At 47.2% G+C, this 17768-nt stretch overlaps 1 protein-coding gene across 5 annotated transcripts in view; it reads left to right on the top strand.

Moving 5' to 3' along the window:
• The window catches only part of ANKRD6 (ankyrin repeat domain 6), a 170034-nt gene that overhangs the window by 95028 nt on the left and 57238 nt on the right, over nucleotides 1-17768 (top strand). For 4 of the 5 annotated variants that reach the window (XM_081045205.1, XM_081045207.1, XM_081045208.1 and 1 more), the window contains exon 2: nucleotides 16376-16638. In XM_081045205.1, coding sequence (XP_080901331.1) covers nucleotides 16519-16638 — 120 coding nt within the window. In that variant the 5' untranslated portion in view covers nucleotides 16376-16518. Of the gene's footprint in view, nucleotides 1-16375; nucleotides 16639-17768 lie in introns of those variants that run through there. The other variant, XM_081045206.1, reaches the window with a different exon arrangement.

The raw sequence follows: 17768 nt of genomic DNA, 5'->3' as shown, positions 1-17768 counted from the left end.
CCATGTCTGTGTCTGTCTGATTCCAATGCCGTGGCACTTAACTGGACTTTTTTTTTTTTAAATGAGCTATATTACACATACAATAAAATTCACTCTTTCAGAGTATATAATTTAGTTGTTTTTAGTACAATATATTCACAAAGGTGTGCGACCATCACTGCTATCTTAATTCCAGAACATTTTCATTACCCCCAAATTATCTGATGAGCAAAAACTGGGCTGAGTGAAACACTTGTAATTTGAGAAGGAGTAGGAATTGAGACTGGATTGGGAGTAGCAATTGGAAGGGATTGAATTTGAGTCCCCCCACCCCCGCTTCTTATTGGTAGCTGTGTCCTCACACTGGTGTGCCTACTGTCTTTTCTGTTTTTTGAGCTCTAAGATCATTCTTTATTTGCTGTACATTACCATTCTTGATGACATTTTCACATTTAGAGACTATGTAAGAATTTAACAATACATGCAATCGCTCTTACCGGCTGAAGCAAATATAAACAAATACTCCCACGCCTACTTTTTAAAACTGTACATTCCATTTGATGGAAAAAGTAATGGACTACAATGACTTGCCCAAATAAGAAACTAAAGGGAGTGTTAAATTTTTCTGAAAGCCAGACTTGAATCACACAGAGGTATTTTATTGTTAATCCATATGCAAAGCAATTTAGTTCTTCAGAAAAAAATAAAATAGAGCAACATTTGAGATATACTAGGCAAAGGAAAACCTAAATAAAGATGATAAAGGTAATAATGTATTACTCAGAAAAACCTTAAAATGCTTATAAAATTATTAGATTCTAAAACTTTAATGTCCCCGTAGCCAAAATTTTATTCACAGGAGGTTGTGGGTTGTTTATTGGAAATCTATTTGTAAAGGTCAAAAATAAAATAATTGCTTTATTTTTCATTCTCTTAGTACTAAGTCACAAGATCTTTGCAGGTTTTATCTGAAAGGACATTAAAAACTTGACAGGAGGAGCAGGGGAAGGGGAGAGGAAGCTCAAGAACATATTACTGAGAACAAACTGGAAAACGTGACTTCAATTATGACACATGGGTAGAAAGAACAAACCAGCCTTCTTCATTTTGTTTCTCAATCTTTGCCTGCTGTCTTTTCATGTCGTCTTTCTTCCTTTGTTCCTCCTGCCCCTCTCCCCTCTACACCTTTCCCTTTCTTTTTTTCTCTATTGCCTTCTTCCCACCATGCTCTTTGTTTGGACATTGATCATCAAAGAGGCGATCTGCCTGAAGTTGGAGAACTGCAGGTACTGTCTTTGCCCAGGCTTTGGAGAGAACGCTCCAGGAGAAGGGCTGTCAGGACAGGAATTTCCACCCAGAAGGTCTGAATTTTACCCAAGGATTAGGTCGCAGGCTCCTGGTAGCAAGGAAGAGTCAAGGCCAAGAGCGAAAACTCCACCACCTGCCAGAGCAATTCCAGACTCACCCTTTGCTGAAGGGAAAGCACAGCCTCGTGCTCTGAGAAAACGATTGCAAGAGGGAGGGAGGGCACGGATTTCACCTGGGACTCTTCCACTGATGGGTCTCATGCTTTGTCATCTCTCAGGCTGACCCTGTCTCCTGAAGACGGCTGACGCTCAACTAATTAAATATATTTTCACTGTGGAAATAATTTGACTATGATGGTAATGAGAAAATCCTGAGAGATATAATTATTTTAAGATTATTTAAAACTCTTGGGAATGAGTATCTCTGGGGCTAATTCTGGGTGCATAATAAGCAATTCAAGGTCAGTATCATTTCTGTTCCTGATGCCTTCACTGTAGGTACCTCTTCTCTTTGTAAACATGTGGCATAATTTTAATTTCGAATCATGCACAATAACTGATGATGATGACAGTTCCATGTGTTTGTCATGTAATATAATTATTGGCAAAAGACTTTAGTGGGCCAGACTTGCTCATGGTTCATCTATGACTGAAACTTAAAGTATGAACAATAAGTAATTTGGAAGAAAGTCTTTGCTGGGAAATGACCAGGGTTAAGGAGAGGCTGAATGTGAGGGAGGGAAGCTGACAGGCAGGGCAGTCTAGAGAAGCCTGCCTTACCCTAACAATAGATGCTCACCTTCCTGAGGCCGGAGTCTGTCTTCCTGAGCCCCGTCCTGTGCGAGCACGTGTCTGATTATCGGCGTGTGATGACACGAGTATGAGGCGAGAACCACGGAGCCTCCCGGACAGCCAGCTCTACTTGAAGTCCTCATTTCCCTCTGCAGGAACACTTGATCCCAGCAGCGTTCTGTGCTGAAGCCAAACGCTGCGTCATGCTGTGTGCTGAATAAGGCCAAAGGACCGAACTCTGCAGAGTAGCCCCTGGGACCTGTAAAGAAGAGATGCAGGAGGGGTTAACGGTTGGAAAGGATTTGGAAATCTGATTGGAGAAGCAGACTTTATCATGCACACCTAATATCTCCCAAGTACCTACTCTGTGCTAGGCACTGGGCTAAGTGCTTGGCATTCATTCCCACAGGTAATCCATTTGGCTCCCCTCCAAAGTCAGTAGCTACCATTCGTATCCCCATTGTACAGATGTGGACATTAAGGCCCCGGGAAGTTGTATAATCTGCCCAAGGTCGTGAAGTACTCTATGGGTGGAATGTTTAAATAGAGTTTCTTCTCCCCTTGTTTCTACCGGCTCCTGTCGCAGCCATGCTGGGAAGGGAACTGAGATTGGAGACCCTTTTGTATAGTCTTCTGCAAACAGTGGTGTGGAAAGAGTGGACGTAGTACCGGCCTTTCCAGACCACTGGATGGCTCCTATTGTATGTGATGGACACTGTGCTCATCAAATCATATCTAACCCAGACGTGCTTGAAGCTTTTAGAAAGAATAGCAGAAAGTCATGTGTGTCAGAAAAAATGGAGGGTCAGAGGGAGGGGTGACATGCATCACAGTATCTAGAATTTCTGGTATCAGATGGATATTATGTTAGCACTTCGTGGGCAGAGCAATTTAATAAAATGGGACCACTGATGGGACTCACGAAAACTGAGTCCAGTGGACTTAAAAACAACCATTTCTGCAGGATCACGTGGCAGTCATTGCTAAGGAGAAACAACCAGTGTGTGGCTGGGGGAGGGCGAGCGGCCCCCACAAGGGCTGTGGGGCTGCTGACTGGAGGCCTCCTTCATTCCTGAGAGAGGGCCTGTGTCCTGTGAGAAAGGCCGTGGAAGCTACGGTGCTGAAAGACAAGTTATAGTGATAATCACAATTGTTTACTTCTGGGTAGACATGTGAATTCCAGACTTCCCTGTGCTGGATTTGGGATTGTGTTCACAGGGGTACATTCAGACACTTAATTCCTGGCTAGCAGAGCAACTTCATGGTGTGTGTGTGTGTGTGTGTGTGTGTGTGTGTGTGTGTACGTACGCGCCCGTGTGTGTGCTCTGTGGTGCAGAACTGGACACTGACAGCCTCACATGGCTCTCTCTCAGTTCACCTGTGTTTCCTGGGGGTAGACTGCTGAGTCATCAGCCTGAGTTGGCTGCCACCTGGAGACACCCCCGTGGGGTAGCCCTTCACCCCCAGGGGCATGAGCCATTGCTCCTGCTGGCATCCTACCGTTATAAGTGCTTCCCTCCTGTGCCATCTCCTTCCTGAAGCAGTGAGTGGAGAACATTTTATAGGAATAGGTCGCCACTAGGATACAGTAGAATAGTCAGCTCCTGGAACCAGTGTGAGGGACCCCTTGTTTACAACAGCACTGCAAGGACTCTCGGCCACAGAGGTGTGCGCGAGTGACTTGGAAGAGGAAGCGCACCCTGTGATGGTAAGTGACCCGACAGATGATCGATAAAGGGTCACTGAGCATCCATTATGTATAAGGCATTTGTATTTGTTCCCTGTGGTTACTGGAATAAATCACCACAAGCCAGGTGGCGGAAACGAAAACAACAGAAATGTATTCTCTCATGTTCTAGAGGCCAGAAGTCTGAGGTCAAGGTGTCGTCTGGGCTGTCCTCCCTCGAGAGACTCCTGAAGATAATCCTTGCATCTGTCATCATCTGATGGCTCCAGGGGTTCCTGGGTTTATGACCATATTGCTCTAGTCTCTGCCTCTGGGGTCACATGTCCTCCTCCTCTTCTGTCTTAAAACTCTTTCTGCTTCTCTTGTAAGGATGCATCTGATTTCATTTAGGACCCACCCAGATAATCCAGGGGAAGTGTCCCCTCTCAGGTTCCTTAGCATAATCACATCTTTTTTTCTTTTTATTAGTTTCAGGTGCACAAAACAATGCAACAGTTGGACATTTATCATTTATATCCCTCACATAGTGACAACCCCCCTTTCCCCATCCACTATCCCTCTGACATCGCACACAGCCACTGTCTCTATTCCTAACGCTGTACTTCGTTTCTTGTAACTATATATATAAAATATAGCTGACATTCATTATTGCTCAGCTTCAGCTTCAGGTGTACAGTGCGGTGATCAGGCATCTGCATCATCCCTGAGGTGGTCTCCCTTATGGGACAAGTGTCCATCGGATTAGAAAGCACAATTGGTAATGACAAAATTGCCATGGGAATACGAAAGTCAATTTGGGGAATGTAATCAATAATGTAAAGATTTTGTAGGGTATCCGATAATCACATCTTTTGTCATATAAATTAATGCTCGCAGGTTCTGGGGATTAGGACATGGACGTATCTTTTTGGAGGCCACCATTCAACTCACTACAGCATTCAATAATGTATTTGGGCACATGGAAAAATAAGATCAGGCACTTGCTCGTAGGAGTCCATGATCCAGTTGGATAAGCATAGATATGTTTATTCAGCAAGCGTATGTTGTTCATATGCCATACGCCAGGCTGTGTGCTTGCAATGGGTTACAGAGAGGAATGAGACACAGCCCCTGTACTGAGAAGCTGAGTCTGAGAGGAAAGACTTTGTAAACTACCAGAAAGAAATTTACAACCCAAAGACCAAAAGTAATTTCAAAAAGAATAGTAACCATGTACTTGTTGCTCTTAAAAAGTTAAAGGAAACCCAATTCATAAACTCCCAGTATCTTTTATATATCCCTTTTTTTCTCCCAAATACCTCATATTCCACAATGTTCCGAAGCCTATTGTTTGCCACCATCCTCTAGAAACTCTTGTTTATCCCTCATCCTGCGTGGCACTTTTTTCTCTCCCTGCTCTTTGTTGTATAGATTAGCTTAGTGTCCCTTAACACGTCAGCCTTCTCCCCTCCCATCTCTTCGGCCTGTCCAACTTTGCATCCTAAAGCCCAGAAATATCTCTGGCTAAGACGGTGTCTTTAGAAGAGGACGTGAATGGAGAAGCCTTTTAAATCAGAAGGTAGGAAGAGAGAGGCATAAAACACTGATATCACACTATTGCAGTATAGTTTGGTAAATACTACAGTGGGATTTAAAAAATACATTATTTGGTTGAATTGGCCTCATTCAACCTTTGCAACAACCCCATGGGTAAAAACTATTATTCTTCCTATGTTGCACATGAGGAAATGAGCTTAGATTTGTTAAGTTGCCCAAAAGAAGTGGCCAAGGTAACCTTTGAGCTCAGGGTTACTGGGGTGTTGGCCTCGGGAAATTGGAGGGTGGAACAGCATTGGAGGACTCTTCTGAGAGAAGGATACCTTGAAGCAGGTGTGAAAGATAAGGAGGTGTGTGGAAAATCTCTAAAGAACATCCTAAGGAGAAATGACAGGCTGCTGCTTCCAAGGTGTTCTGAGCAGCCTTGTGACCAAGCCAGGGTACAGGATGGGTGGGGGGTGGGTGCATGGTTGGAGACAGGGGCTGAGAGCAGACCTGCATGGATTGCGTGTACCTGGACTTGTTCTGGAGGGTTGTGAGTCACGGGGGGGGAGAGGAGAGGAGAGAGAGACATGGTCACATTTGTGTTGTGAAAACAGCATTCTGACATCAGTGATCACAGAAATTGGGGTGGAGAAGGGAGTGGGCAGGAGTGAGGCAGGGAGAACTGCATGGCAGAACAACGCTACCTGCAAACTTTAGCCCCATAATCAGCTGTGCCCCTAACTCCCAATGGTCTGTTCATATAAAATGCTCTTTGACAGGAGAAACAGAGGAAAAGGGGTTCACCAAAATCCCACTTAGCACCACCTGGCAGACTACCACCTGGCCGCCAGGCACAGTGTTAGTGGCTCCTCCTGCTTTGCAGCTCAGGTGTCTGTTCTCCATCTTTGCCATTTTGAACCAGGCTGGAGGAGAAGAGTTAGTTTCTCATTCTTCCTTCTCTTCTAACACTGACACATCCGAAGAGTGGAACTTGCCTGTCATTGGCTCCGTGATCTCTAAGGCCCACACAGAGGAGAGAGAATTTAACCACTGTTGGTTCAATGGCTCTGTCTGTCCTGAGAGTCAAGTTTAAGATATCCCAACTCTGGCCAGGTTGTGCTGACTTTTACACAGTTATCTTGTATTGAAGATACATTTTGAGCAAAAGTGCACTGAGTACGTATCTGACTCCTGAGTATTAGTCTGGCCTTGGCTTCTACTTCTCCCGAGGTCAAAACTCATATGCAAGCTGAAACCTACTTCACCTCTCTTATCCCAATTTCTCAGTTTAGGTCACAAACAGAGTTTCAGGAAATATCTTCAGCATCCAGGAGACCACTGTGATAGTTCAGGTTAGAAATGATGACAGCCTAAACCGAGGCACTGGCAATGCAGCTAGAGAAGAGAGAACAGATCAAGGAATATTTAAGCACTCTCTGTGTGCCAGGCCTTGTATCGTGTGTGGATGATCTCATTCAGTCTTTGTAACAACCCAGTAAGGTAGGAACTTGTTATTCTTACACACGAGGAAACAGGCTTAGAGGCATTAAGAAGTTTACCCAAGGTAATTGGCAGCGCTGAGATTTGAGCCCAGGCAATCTGACTTCAAAGCTTGCGTTTTAAATCTCCATGCCTTACTGTCTCCAGTCAGGAGGATTAGGTAATTTATTGAATGTGAGGTGGAGGAAGGGGAATGAAAGGAATGAGAGAAGCTTCCAGATTAGGGAAATAGGCAGATGGATGAAAGAGGGAGCCCTCACCAAGAAGAGGACAAAGGAAAGGAGTTGTTTGGAGAGAAGGATGAGGATTTGGTGGTGAACGTGTAGATAGGGCACATCCAGGTAAGATGTGTGTTAAATGGTTGCACGTTTAAGAATTCGGAGCTTCAGAGAGAATGAGTGAGGCTAAAGAAGATTTGGAGCAAACCGTATCTAGGCAGCAGAGAAGCATGTGGGCAGCAGCAGGCGGGGTGAGATTGTCTAGAGAAGAAAATGAGCAGAGAAGACAAGCGGGGATAGATTCTTAGGGACCTGCCACATTTGAGGGACCAGCGAAAGAACCCTTGAATGAGAGGAAGAGAGATTTTGAGTGAGGGTAGTAGGTGAACGGGGAGAGAGTGGGTCCCAGAAACCAAAGGAGGACAGAGTGCGATGGAAGGAGGGATGGCAGCAGTGCCAAGGCAACAACGGAGAGATCATGTAAGGTAAGAACTGAAAGTCAACGTAGCCTTGAGCAATTAGGTCGACGTCAAAGGCGGGATTGCTAAATGTTATAGTCACTTTGGAAGACAATACAGGTTTCCCCTGCTGTCCAAAAGTCGAGCCTTCCTGTGAACCCTGCTGTCAGCCGAGATAGCATAAAGCGAAGCCGCAGCGACTTTAGGAGCCCCCTTGCTGATGGACGCACAGGATACATCGAGCCAGCGCCCGCTGCTCACCGATGCAGTTCAGCGCCGAGGCAGAGAGTGCGGTGCTGGGCAAGGACTACACTCCTGGGCAAGGAGTGCGATGCTGGGCAGGACGCTCTCGCCACGCTGCCTCCATCACGCCTGCTGCACAACAAACGCTGAGCACGAGTTTCACTTTTTGCCTTTTTTCATAAAAGCATAAATCCTCGTTGGATGTCTTTCTCTTAGCGAAAACGGATACTAATGTAGGTCTTTTTTTAAAGTGAAGTGAGATAAAGAGAAAAGTAGAGGTGGTTGACGGTATGGAAATGCCTGTATAACAGTTCCTTATGAAGCTAAACATTGTCCTGCCATATAATTCAGCAATTATATTCCTTGGTATTTATCCAGATGAGATGAAAACTCACCTTCACACAAAAACCTGGACATTCTTCAGAATTGCCAAAACTTAAAAGCATCCAAGATGTCCCTCAGCAGGTGAATAGATTAACGGTGGCGTATCCGACAATGGACTATTTTTCAGGGATAAAAAGAAATGAGCTGTGAAGCTATGCAAATACAAGGAGGAACCTCGCATGCGTATTATTAAGTGAAAGAAGCCAGCCTAGAAAGGCTCCATACTGTATAATTACAACTATACGACATTCTTGGAAAGGCAAAACTACCGAGAGAGTAAAAAGATCAGTGATTGGCAGAGGGGGAGGGAGGGAAGACTAGGTGAAGCATTAGGGCAGGGAAACTATTCTGCATGATTCTGTCACAGTGGGTACACGTCATGATACACATTTGTACAGACCCACAGAACGCTGTACAACACAAAGAGTGAGCCCTAACGTAAACCATGGGCTTTAGTTCGTAATAATGTATCAGTATTGACTTGTCAGTATTAAGAAATGTATCACACTAATGCAAGATGTTAATAATAGAGAAATTGGTGGCTGGGGGCTACAGGGGGGGGTAAGGAAAGGGTTATGGGTGAGGGGCTGGCTCTACAGAAACTGTACTTTCTGCTCAATGTTTCTGTAAACCTAAAACTGCTCTAAAAGTATAAAGTCTATTAATTAGTAAAATAAAAAGAAAGAAGGAAAGAAGAAACAAAGGGATAAAAGAAGATATGAAGGAAGAGAAAGAAAGCCATGAATTTGCAATCTTGAAAGTGTATCATGAACCCATAATTATAATTAATCCAGTGCTGTGTGCTTGGGCTCCAACTAGAGAAAACTCTGACCAGTCTCTCTTCTGCTTACCAACTTCGAGGGCTCCCCACCACAAATACAAGGTTCAGCCCAATGTCTTTGGCATTGTGAAAGTTTTTCCCCATCCCGACTTTGCCAACTCATCTATGGTCTTGCCCATGTATTAGATAAGCTCCTGCTGCAAACGTCTCTGCTCGTCTTTCTTACTCATGGCACACACTTTCAAACCATTCAGCTTTTGCCCTTGCTATTTCCTCTGCCTGTGTTCTCCCCCACTTCTCCACCTAACAATATCCTACACATCCACCAACACCCAGCTCACGTGTTGCCTTGCTGACTCCTTTCATCCCAGCGCACCAAGCAAGAAATTTCCATAGCTCTCTCCCAATTTCTATAGCTCTTTGTGCCATCTCTTCCATAGGTGCTTAGTACACCACAAAAGCAACAACATCAACAAAGGGCAGTTTAGTAGGAAAATTGGGGGCAGAAAGAAACCACATCAAAGCAGATTTCACGAGTGGGTAGAAGTTGAGATATGGACACATGGAAGGTAGATTACTTTTTGTGCATTGATTTTATTGTAATTTGGTATTTCTGGGTTTGTCTTTAGTATTTATGGCTTTATTCGACAGGGGTTGAGGGTAATGAGAAGAAAATTCCCCCGGGGGGGGGGGCGTGGTGCTGTCCAGGGCTTGGGTGCTGATAGAGTTGTGTCACTGGGCAGGCAGGCGCTCTGGAGATCAGTAGTTCCTCTGGCCCCAGGAGCTGTTGTCCTCTATTTTTGGGAGGAAGGGAGAGAGGATAGTGACTATACCCCACCCCCCCCATATTGTTATCTCTTGATGTTTTAGAACCACAGCCTGCCTGACCTGTGGGGAAAGGAAAGACGTTAGCTGACTGGGTTGGCACCTCCTCTATTTCTTATGGGAACTACAGGCTTTGGAAGACCAAATCAGTGATTAGAAAAAGCAATTGATTACTAGTTTTTCTCTCACCCACTTAACAGACATGAAAGGCCATGTTCCAGGAACCAGGCCAGGTACTGGAATTACAAGAAAACCAAAACAGGGTTTCTGCCCTGGAGGAGCTCATTCCAACCAGGAAGACCCACCAGCACTCACATGATGAAGGGAGCGGTCTTAGTCAGCTCAGGCTGCTGCAACATGCCACCGTAGGCTGGGCGGCTTCAACGGCAGGAATTTGTTTCCTCACAATCCTGGAGGATGGAAGTCCCAGATCAACGTCTCGCAGGGTTTGGTTTCTGGGAAGGACTTTTTTCTTGGCTTGCAGATGGCCACTTTCTTGCTGTGCCCTCACATGACCTTTCCTCTGAGCAGGTAGGGTGGGGAGAGGGCTTGAGGAGAGAGAGGTAAGAGAAAGAGCAGATGGAGACTCTTTGAGTCTCTTTTTATAAGAACACTAATCCTATCAGATCATAGGGCACCACCCTTATGACTTCGTTGTACCTTGATTCTCTCATAAAGGCCCTACATGTTTCCAAATACAGTCACACTGAGGGTTAGGACTTCCACATGTGGATTGGGGGCGGGGGGGGTCAGCAAAATTTAGTCTATAGCAAGAACTTACAGAAAACTGTAGGAGCACAGACGAGGGCCTGAACCTCTTGTGTAGCCTTGGGCAAGATGGGGCAGCGGAAAGCTCAGTGATGACTCTTGGTCTGGACTTTGAGCAAGGGGGTCATTTGCTATGGGATGTGAGTGCCCAGCCCCATCCTGGAGGCTCTGGTGAGCCAGCAGTACCAGGCGGCCAACAAGGGACGATTGTTCCACGTGGAAAGGGCGGTCTCTACATCACAAGCCTCTGCCAGTCACTGCTTTATTCAATGGTATGTCCTATGCCTCCAATATGATTTTTACATTTGTTAGCAAACTTTTCTTGATGGTAGGGCATGTCAGAGGTCTCCTGAATGTATCCAGATGTCAATCAACTTTCACTGCAGCAGCCTCTACCTGCCTCCTGGCAAAGGTGATTATTTCAGATTCAGTAAGTGTCCCTTCAAAGGAGAACAGTACTTGAGATGGCTCAAGAAGTAAGCATGCGTGTTCCTTTGCAGCGGTGGGTGTGTCAGATGAGTCATAGGCTTGCTCAGAACGTGCATGTCTGCCCCTGTCATGCCTGTGTTTTGCAGATAGCACTCGCGGACTCCAGGCTCTGTGAGCAATGAGTGTTGTGCTGTCCCCGTAACAGTCCTGTGCTGAGGGTCCCTGCTTGTGGAATACATGTTCTGAGAAGAAGGCAATGTCCCAGAAGCATTGAGAAAATTAACCACGCCTTGCTTGAAGCTTCTGTGGCATTCAGTGTACATTTCTCTCTCCTTTGGGCCCCGATCGAGGCTTACCAGGGCCAGGTGATCCATTTCTTCAAAGTAGGGAGTGAGTCACATCTCTGTTCTAATGCCACTCGTCCTCTAGTGGTGATTGCGGTATCCCAGTAGTGATCACCTTCAGATAAATGAGTGCGAGTATTGTGCATTGAAAATAAGCTTTCCACGCGACCGGCAGCCTGTCGCCGCGGTGGAGTCCAGGCCCTCTGCAGTGCACTGGCCCGAGTCCCTGGCTGGTCTCCTGCCCAGTGTAAACTCAGTGATGACTAGAGCCTCATCCCTGCCCATCAGCCACAGGAGCTGCCGCCCTCCGTGAAATGGGGGCAAGGCTTTGGTGGGGAGGGTGTTGAGAGGGTTTGCATTGACAGGTATTTTCCGTCTCAGAACCAACAATTCTGGCTTTAGAAACAAGCACAGGGTGGTGATGCAGGCTCACGTCAAAAGGCAAACCCTCCTGTTTTCTATGATGGCTCCCGTCGGGACGTTGGTGGTCTGTTGCTTCAGTGAGTGGCCTGGAGGACACACCTGTAGCGTTTAGGGTCGTTGACTGCACGTCCAGTGGCTTTGCTCCCATTTTTCTCCCTTCACCCGTCTCTCCAGAGGAGGGTTGTGAGACACGCTGTGGGTTTACAAAGGCCGGGAATGGCAGTTCCGCTGGCCCCTTGTCTTTTGTACTGCTGCAGTCACTGTGCTGGAACTCTCTGCCGAGGCGGGTGGAGTGCTTGGGTCTCCGCTGTTCCCACAACATGAGCATTTATTTCCCTGTTACCATAAAGGCCGTTTCGTACAGAGTTTGACCCTTGCTGCCGCCCGCCTCCCTTACAACATGCACATTGCATTCCTGCCGAAAGAACACCAACTCCGATTCTCTGTTTTCCCAGTATCATTCAAAAGCATTCCGCCCGCATGTGAATGATTCCCTGACTCTTCAATCAGGGCAGTGTTACAAGTCCTCTGCCGGCAGGAGGGAGCACGCCAGCAGAATCTGAAGACCCAAAATCTTTCAGAAGCTGTGACGAGCAGACTAGGAAACCACAACAGATTGCAAACTGAATGGATGTCTTCATAAGCTTTTGGATGTGATTTGGCCAGTGTTGGTCGAGGAAGCTCCAAGGGGAAGGGCAGCGAGCATTGTAACGTAAATCACTGCAGACCCACTGGGCCTGACAGCCCTAGGACGCTAATGATCTCTCCAGGAAAGCATTGACTGCAGTTATGGAGCAGCAGAACTCGGTGTAGAACCTGGAGGACAGACCCCAGGATGTGAGTACAGGATTCGGAGCAGTGGGAGCAAAGTGAATTACTGTAACGGACGGTGCTCCGTAAGCACCAGTGTCCGGGGGCCTGTAGGTCTTCTGGGCGGGAGGGGGGGAGGGTGTGCATAATGCTTGGCTGGGACTTTTGTCTGCAGCTCTCTTCTAGAATATTTTGCCTGAATGTAGTGGCTTTGGGCTATTGGTACCAGGAGACTTCGTTGTAAATCTTCCAGAAAACAGCAGAAGCCAACCTCATAGACATTTTGCTATAAAAAGAAAATCAATCACATCCCAGACCTAGCAGCTGTGGGACCCTCTGGCATTTGTGATGGAAGACAAAAGCCTTGGCAAATTGGAGAGCAATGAAAATAAGGCAGTGGGCTGGGAGGAAGGAGAGAATGCTGTCTTGGAAGCTAAATCCCTTTCTGGATTCAGGATGCTCATTGCCTGTTTATGGTCATGCACTTATTTCCTTTCTGCTTAAAGAACTGACAGCATGTTTGCGTTTAAGGTTTTTCTCCAGAACTCTGTAAAAGTGAGCATCGTGACAAAGAGGGATGTGATTGATAAACTTGGGCAGAAGAAGTTCCTCACTGCCAGCAATGGGAAGTGTCTTGAATGATAGCTGATTTCCTTGGAAGAGGAGGCTGAGATTTCATGAGGGAATGCGGCTGCTACAGCCTGGGGACCCAACAGGTTGGCAGTGCAGTTTAACGCGTTGATTGTACACTGGTTACCACCCCTCTCCGCCTCTCCCCTTCCCATTCATTATTGGGGTTCTCCGTCCCTCTGATGCCTCTTCCCCAGCACGCCTCCACCTGGCCTGATTTGTCAGTTCAGAGAGAGGTATCAGGTGAGAAGCCAACACTCCAAAAGGATGGGGATTGTTGTTCTACAGGGAGGTAAGGATCCCAAGGATGTAGGGCAGGGATCATGAGATGTGGGGAGGGCTGTGAGCGGGGCCTGCACGCCCACCCAAAGCTGGAGCTGTAGGAGGAAACAGAAAGGAAGCAGAAAAGAAGCCTCAGCCACTGTCATCCCTTCCCACCTACCTTGTGTGTAAATGCAGGTGCAAGTGAATGCTGGAAGCCATAGCAATGAGGCTGTTATTGGATTTAAATTGAGAATGAACGTGAGATACACAAGTACCCGGGGATGGTCCTAGCAGCAGATTAGGAACTGGAAACCTGGGACTCTGTTCCAGAATTTTTAGGCAATTTCCTGTGTGACGGTGGTGGGAGTGAGTGGGGTGGAGGAGTGTGTCCAAAGTCCTGCACTGACCTATCTGCCCTGCCCCGGGGGGTTGGGGGAGCAGGCAGGCCTGAGTCAGTGGACTGTTGGAGTGGGGTCGGGTGGGGTGGGGTAGGGAGCGGGGAACATTTCATTCTTAAGTAGCCGTCCCTGAAAAGCAAAGAAACAGGTGACATTTCGACTTGGCCAACATTTTCCCACAACTGTAGTGTTTTTCCAGCTTAAAATAAAAAGAAATAGTAATGCGTGCTGGACTTTTGCAAAGGGCTGTTTACCGAAGGTAATTATGTAAACAAGGCAATCTCAGTAGCTTTCAACCACAGCACAAAGTGTAGCTGTGCTTTCAGCTCTGTCTGAGAGGCTAAATTTCTTGCATGTGACAGGAGGTGGGAGGGCAGTGGCTAGCAATGTACCACAGGCCTGTTGACCCGTGCGTCTGTTGCCGGGGAGACTGGACAGCACGGCCAGTCTGGAGCTCGTGACCTCAGTGGGTGACGCGCCCTGAGGTTGCAGCGAGTTCTCTCTCCCTAGGAACTAAGCTGTGGAGCGGTACGAATAAAGTCTTAGCCAGGATAACAAGATTTGTATGAACCAGGCTAATGTACTTGAGATATTCAAATGCCCATTGCAGGAAACATTTGGTAATGGGAGGGTGGCAGTTTAGGTCAAGTGCACAAAGACAACACAAGTAGATGGAGAAAAATGGGGTTGTGGGAGGGAGATCATTCAGGAAGCCATGGCTCATCTTGTGTATTTTCCTGCCATTTGGGCCTGGAGCTGCTTTTGTAGTGTCGGGGCAAGCAGAGCAGAAGCTCAGTGTAATTACTTTGTAGGTACCACAGATTCCCTGAATGAAGACAGTGTCTCCTGTGTTTATAAAAACAAACCACTTCCGAACAGGGGATAGTCTGGCAAACATACAGCCCAAACTACAGGCTTTCAGTGCGGTCCTGGGAATTTCCAGAGGCATTTTCAGCTCATTTCTCTCTGTGTTGAGTCTCAATTTTATTCTTTCATTGGCTCGTTCATTCAACAAGGATTTCTGGCGCATTCCAGGGATCTCTGACCGTGGCTAATGGAGGAACCCCTGCTTTGGCACATGTCCCTTCTCCAGGTGTCTTGTGCTGCTAATGAGCCTGGTGATCAGAGCGGGATGGCTTGTGAGGGGTCCTTCTGTCTGTTTCCCTGGGATTCTTACCTGCGTTTGAGGCATTTTGGAAGGCAAGGAGAAAATTTGGTAATTCATGAGTTGGGGAGAGAGAAGAATTCTTTCTGAAGTTGCAATACTTCACATTTGGCCAATACTTGCATGTAATAAAATGCCGTCTTTCAGCCCCATCACAGCCCTGTTGTGATGTCTGTGTGATGTGTGAGCATGTAACCCTGGCCTCCCAGAGCAGTTGGTTACATGGCCTGATGTCATGGTTTAATGGGGGGTACCGTATGGTGCAGCCCACTCCTTTCCGAGTCATTGGAGTGAAAGCAACATTGGGTTTGCCTGGAATCAACTGAAAAGATGTCTGTATGTTCTGGGCCTTCCAACTTAGAACGGGAGGTAGGAAGGGTCTTGGAGAAGAATAGTGTTCTTTTGGTACAGCATTTTCTTTCCTTTTGCATATATTGGTATTTTTAATATGTATGTCTTAAAACTCAAAGAAGCCTTCACTTCCTTGCTGTCCTAGCAGGAGTGGATCAGATCCATAAGCATTACTTCTGCTACGCAAAGAGCCCTTCACCTCTGAAATAATTACCACTGGCTCTGGTTTGGTGTAAAGGTGGCCCAGGACGAATGGGAGGAGTCAGCCCTTAAAATTCCATTCCTTTGGCCATTTGGTGGAAAGAAGAGCAGAAGCTTGCTGGTTGAAACGTCTAGCCACTGCTCTGAACGGCCTATAGGGGGTTTTAGTAGGCCATTTATTTCCCTCTTCTGAAGAAGGGAGGCTGTACCCCTCCCCCTCCCCCTCCCCCTCCGGCGCGGTTGACAGTCGTGCTGTCAGTGGTCTAGCTGTCAGTGGTCTAGCGTCCATGCTGTTCCCAAGGTGGGTTGTTCCAGCAATCACTGGGCCTGTGCCCAGCTCCCCATCTGTTCCAGAACTTAGGAAACTGCACTATTTGCAGTGAGGAAAAGGTGGAGGAAGCGAACTGCAGTAAATGCTGGGAGAAAATCCCAAAGAGAGAACTCACTCCTCAGCATCTCTAGGGTGCGCTCCACGGGCATCTAATCTGCCAGGGGGATTGGCACATCAGCCGTGGTGGATCCACAGACCATGGCCCAGAAAGCCCCTTTGTGAGCATACATAGTAACAGTTACCTGTCCGAGGTGGGTCTGGAAACCAGGTGGCGTTTAGGATTCTGTGAGGCGTCTGCTGCCCCGCACAGAAATTAGAGCAGACCTCACTGTTCTGGCCATACTCCCCTGAGGGGTTAGAAAGGAGGGAGGTTGGCACACGCTGCTCCCTTCCACCTGTAAGTTCAGGGGCTTTGCTGGGCAGTGCCCTTCCTGCTGTTCTGTCTCCCCCAACCCCCCTCCCCTGCCATGAGCAATCAACAGAATGTCCTAACATCCAGGAGAAGAGGTGTGGCCTGTCCTGTGTCCTGAGTGGCACTGATGGCAGCTTTGTTTTGTAACCCCTAGGTCCTGAAGATGGCATAGTAATAAAGGCACCTTTCAATGATCGGGAACATCTTCCCTGCGGGTGCCGGCCCGAGCCAGTGGTGTCGTGTGGAGCTGAAGGGACGTGTCTGCTGCTATCTGGAAACCTCTTTTTCTCCTAATTCATGAGCCAGCAGGATGCGGTCGCTGCACTCTCAGAACGCCTTCTCATAGCCGCGTACAAAGGCCAAGCAGACAATGTGGTTCAGCTCATCAACAAGGGCGCCAAGGTAGCGGTTACCAAGGTAACAAGAGGGGGAGAAAGCTTTAGCCATCCCTGGGAAAAAACCTACCTCTTAACCATTGTCCGAAAAACTGTCATGTTTGGTTTGCAGCTTTCAAAGAATTGCCTTTTTTTTCTCTCTGTGATGAGGATTTGGGGAGAAGGAATGAGGATTAAAAATGCTTTCCTTGCGATCTTTTGCGATGGAGTAACTTGTAATTAGCATTTGACAGTCTTTAACATCACAAGGTGGCTTTGTTTCACCTCCTTCTTCAGCCCAACAGACAGGAGCACTCTCTGGAGAAGTTGGGATACAAAAGCTTATTGGGGAGAGTTTTTCTGTGATAATCACAGGCCTCCTGGGGAGGTGGGCCAGCTGTGGCTGGGGCAGGCCTCTGCTGTGCAGAATCTCCTCGTCCCCCCCTGTACAATGACAGACTTGGAGCAGAAGACTGCCACAGCCTCTTGGGCTTTGATTCCACATGGGTCGGTGAAACGGTGTGGAAAGTGTTGGAGGACATAGCTTACCCCTCACCCACAGATAACACCATGGTAGACGAGAGAACATTCGGGCCAAAGGGCAATCACGTAGCAAAGCTGAGCACAGACAGGCTCTGCTCCGTGAAGTGATGCATTTAAGTACAGAGATATAATAACGCTAATGGCAGACACGTCTCCAGCACCTAGTATTGCTTTAAACACTTCACAGCCCTCTAGAAAAGGTTCTCTTTTCATCTCCGCTTTAGAGATGAGGAGACTGACGCACAAAGGGATTTAAGTAGCTTGCCCAGGGTTCCTCTGCTCCCGAGTGGCAGAACTAACTGCAACTTGTGCCCACGGAGTCTGGCTCCAAAGCGCACCCTCCAGACCACCCAAGCGAGAGTTATGGAGAGAGGCAAAGTTTAATTTTCAGAGTAATGTCTGCTAACGTCTGGCCTCATGTGGCAAAGATGGGCCAGCTCACATTTTGAGTTACTTGTATGCAGTCTCTGTGTTTCATCCTTCCAATGCATGCTTCTTCCAGCACCTCCAAGCAGTGAACTCCACGCTGACACTATCTTCCAGGAGACAGCATCAGAGCTCACAGGTTAAGGGCTCAGGGCCACAAGACTGCCCCCACCCCTTCAGATACCAATCGAAAAAGTCCAGGTT

The sequence above is a fragment of the Rhinolophus hipposideros genome, assembly GCF_964194185.1.
Source record: "Rhinolophus hipposideros genome assembly, chromosome: 3".
Classification (NCBI taxonomy): domain Eukaryota; kingdom Metazoa; phylum Chordata; class Mammalia; order Chiroptera; family Rhinolophidae; genus Rhinolophus; species Rhinolophus hipposideros.
Note: the sequence above shows the minus strand (reverse complement) of the source record. Positions and strands in the feature narration are given on the sequence as shown.